The sequence below is a fragment of the Delphinus delphis genome, chromosome 3, assembly GCF_949987515.2.
Source record: "Delphinus delphis chromosome 3, mDelDel1.2, whole genome shotgun sequence".
NCBI classification, from domain to species: Eukaryota; Metazoa; Chordata; class Mammalia; order Artiodactyla; family Delphinidae; genus Delphinus; species Delphinus delphis.
Window position 1 is genome coordinate 8,024,323 of NC_082685.1, and position 4,236 is coordinate 8,028,558.

The 4,236-nt window shown below is 55.0% G+C and overlaps 1 protein-coding gene across 1 annotated transcript; it reads left to right on the forward strand.

Moving 5' to 3' along the window:
* The first annotated feature begins 412 nt into the window (after nucleotides 1–412).
* NFILZ (NFIL3 like basic leucine zipper) lies at nucleotides 413–1,276 on the forward strand. The gene has a single exon (XM_060006461.1). It carries the CDS (start codon nucleotides 413–415, stop codon nucleotides 1,274–1,276), a length of 864 nt encoding a protein of 287 aa, XP_059862444.1.
* The last annotated feature ends 2,960 nt before the right edge of the window (nucleotides 1,277–4,236 follow it).

A 4,236-nucleotide genomic window follows, 5' to 3' on the forward strand; every position in this document is an offset into this window, starting at 1 on the left:
AAGAATCTTACCCTGGAGCTCAGATTGAACTGAGCCCTTGGCTGGTCTGCTGACCTTCTCAGTGGTAAGAACTCCTGGAAAAGAGCCTGCATCCTCCTGAGGATATGGTACCCAAGCACCTCTCCATGACGACTGTGGTCTGCTTTTAAGCCTTATCCCAGTCAACCAACCTCTCTCTGCAGCCTCACCCACTTCTCCATCAGGCACTAAAGCATCCCACCAGGTCCTCACTCTCCCTGCTACACCTCTTTCTGCTTCCACCCTGGTCTCCAGCCCAATTCCCACTCCACCCGCGCCCCTTCCCCTGGGGGTGGCGGAGACACAGGATAAATTAGAGGAAGGAGTCACCCAGGTCAGCCTCCTACCTCCAGTCCAAGAACTTTTTTCTCCTCCCCAGGGTCCCCAGGCAGCCATGGATGTGGGTCTCTTGGTCCCGCCAGATGTACCCCAGGGTTGCGGCAAAACCCTGAGGCGACCGTGGGGCCGGCGTACGGCCGTGCGTCGGCAGCGGGAGTTCATGCCAGAAGAGAAGAAGGATACGGTTTACTGGGAGAAGCGGAGGAAGAACAACGAAGCGGCCAAGAGATCCCGGGAGAAGCGACGTCTCAATGACGCGGCCCTAGAGGGCAGGCTGGACGCATTGCTCGAGGAGAACGCTCTGCTCAGGACTGAGCTACGGGCTCTCAAACATCGCTTTGGCCTCCTGCCCCCCACTGGTGGTACCTGGACCCTGCCCACTCTGCTATGGGAGTCGCCCTGGGCTGGAGACCCCCACCCTAGGGCTGAACAGCTCCCCTCTCTTCCCGCTTCCCATGGCTGCCTCTTGAGACCGTGTTCCTTGGACGCTGGGGTTCCAGGATGCTGGGGCTGCCTGGTGGCTGCCAGCTGGACTGGCCTGGCCACTTCCCCCAGGTCCCTCCAGGACCCTGAACCCCCTACCCCCAAGAGAATGGACATGGCCTTGCAGAGTTCCCTTCCAGCTGCCTTCTTCAGTTGTCACCCCCTGGATAGACATGAGGGGCCCAGACCCGAGCTCAGGCCCTGCTGGGGGCTGTGGTCACCCATACCCCCTGGTTGCCGGGCCTCAGGGTGCTCAGATGTGTTGCTGACGCCCAGTGTTGATCCCGTGGGGTTGCCTCCTGGGGTGGCCTTCCCGGTCCCTGGGAAGGATCCAGAGGGTCTGGCTCAGCCCTCCCTGCCCCACAAATTGCGTATCAAGCCCCAAGCCTCAGGCAGAGTACCTTGGGGCTGGGGGGGTGGCTGGGCCCCCATCTGAAAGCTTCTCCTGGGCAAGGCCAGGCCTGCCAGGGTGCAGTGGGGGCTGATCGTGGGTTTGTCTGGGGGTATGAGTGGCTTGGCCTTGACCCAGCTCCCAAGACTGGGAAAGGCCTGTGGGAGGCCGTGGGTGCCCTGGCTGGGGGGAGGGTCCACTTCTTAGTGTCCAGACCAGACCTTTAAGAGGAGAGGCTGGGGTACCTTGGATCATACCATGGCTCCTATCCTGCCTAAAATATTTGTTTTGGGTAGTCATTTTTTCTTCCTTCTTCCATTCATCCATTCATCCACCCACTCATCCATCCATCCACCCACCCATCTACTCATTTGTCCATCCATCCATCTATCCAACCATCCATCCTTCCATCAGGCCATCCATCCATCCATCCTCCATCCATCCTTCCATCTGTCCATCTATCCATCCATCCATCCTTCCTTCCATCTATCTATCCGGCCATCTAACCACTCAGCCATCTAACCACATCAACTCACCCAACCATTCTCCCTTCCTTCCTCCCTCCCTTCCTTCGTTCTTTCATTCGTTCGTTCGTTCATTCATTCGTTCCTTCCTTCCCTCAATCTATCGATCCATCCTCCCAACCACTTTGCTATGAATCTACACACCTATCCATTCATCCATTTATCTATCTACACATATGTCTATCCATTTGTCGATTCTTTTATTCATTTAATCACTCATTCACGTGCTCATTTGGTTATTCATTCATTCATTCTCTCACTCATTTATTTACAATTCATAGTGCCCAACTTAGTAACAAGCGTGAGGACACCTTCCTGGCTTTGGGGTTCCTGTTCTAGGGGGGATGATGGGGGGCTAGGAACAGACATACTGAGGGCCATACTTGAAGGAGGACGTACTGTCTCAAGATGTCTGACCCCTCATTTCTTAGGGTCCCCTTGGGGTGCTTGCTTACCACCCAGTTTGGGGATCAGACTTATCCAGTTCAGATGGCTTTCTCTGTGTGTTGGGTCGGGGCCTTGAGCCATTGGAACAGGCCAGCAATATCTGAAGGGGGGGGTCAGTTTTCTCTCTGTCCCCAGCTGCTTGTGCCCCTGAAGACCTCTCAGCCCCAGCATACACAGTCCCAGCTGGATGGGAGAAAAGACCACTCTCCAGGTACTCTGGAGCCCCCAGAGCTCACCAAAACCCCTTCCCTCATCAGTCCTCACTCAGAACCCTCCTCTTTTTTTTTTTTTTTAAAAATCATTTCAGAGCATTTGTTAGATTCTGGTTAAAAAAAGATCCCAGCTCCAATTGTGGGGAGAGCTGGGGTGGGGTGGGGTATGCCTCTGGGCTGGTGCAGCCGCTGAGCACTGGATGTCCCTGGTCAGCCAAGTCATTGGGCCATGGGTGCACCCTCCCCCCTCTGCCCTTACCAGGTTTGGAGGCTGGGCTCGTTCTCAGCCAGCCCAGTTTTATCATGGTCGCAGCACAGGGCACCCTGCATATCACAGCCTGGCCCTCCTCTGCCTGTTCACTCCTTGTTCTGGTCCCTCACCCATTCTCGGCCCTCCAGTGGGAGAAAACAAGTACCCAGCCAGGTCTCCCATCCTGCTGGTCACAGCTGCAGCAATCAGCCATGGGGGCCTTGGTGGGCACCTGACCTTCTGAGGACCTGCACTGCCAGTTCAGCTGTGCCCCTGAGCGAGGGTGGGGGGGCGCCCAATGTCCTGCCTTCTCCCCCACCTTTGGGCTGGGATTGGAGACTTACATCTCCCAAGAATGTCCTGGGGAGGCAGGAAGGAGGGCTGCCTGGAGGAGGCAACTCTGGCCTGTCCCTCCTCAGCCAGCACACACAGCTGGGAGGGGGTAGACTGGAGGTGCAGAGAAGCCAGTTCTCAACACAAAGATGCCACACAGGGACTTCTCCGGTGGTCCAGTGGTAAAGGATGCACCTTCTAATGCAGGGGACTCAGGTTCGATCCTTGGTCGGGGAATTAAGATCCCACATGCTCTGGGGTAACCAAGCCCAGGCGCCACAACTACTGAGCCCGCCCGCCTCAACTAGAGATCCTGCGTGCCACAAAACTATAGAGCACACGTGCTCTGGAGCCTGCGTGCCACAACTACAGAGAGAAAAGCCTGCACACCACAACTAGAGAGAAGCCGGTGCGTCGCAATGAAAGATCCCACGTGCCACAACTAAGACCCCCCCCCCAAAAAAAGATGCCACACAGTTGTGGCTGATCCTGCCTAGAGGATTTTAGTGCAGCCCTGGCCCTGGAAATATTAAAAAATGCTAACAAGGAGAGGGAAGGACAAAGTGGGGGCATAGCATCTTGCTGCTGGGAGATGTGGGTAGCTTAGTGCTTCCTCTTGGTGATTCCATCCACCAGGTGTGTCTAAAGTGTCTGGGCCCAGCTTACTCACATCCCATGGACTCGGGGGTGGGGATTGGCTGCCCTTGGGTGACTCAGGCCCCTTTTAACCTTCCTGCTCCAGTTGAAAAAGCCTGGAGAAGGATCTGCCTAAAACAGATCATAGAATTTTGACATCAGGAGGGGCTCCAAGAATCTAGTGATGAGTGGTCATCCAGTCTCTACTTGAATTCCTCTAAGGATGGAGAACTCACTTCCTCCAAAACCCCATCACCATTCCTTCTCTAGAGCCAGAACCCACTTCTTGCAAACTTCTATCTCTGATCCTATTCTTACCAAGGGGGAGCCATTCAGACCCCCTACCCTCTACCTGGAGGTGGCTGGTGGAGCCTCCTGTTCCTCTTCTCCGAAGTAGAGACCATCACACCTACCTCAGATGGTTTGAGAAGTTTAAAGCTCATTTACTGTGTGCATAGCATTTCATACACAAGTGCCTGACAAATATTAGCTCCTCTCTCCTTTTCCTTTTTAGAAAGCACTCATGCTCCCAGCCCCAGAGTAGTGCTGTCTTCAGGGGAAATGTCCTCTCATTCTTCAAAATTGTTTCCCTTCACTCTGGCC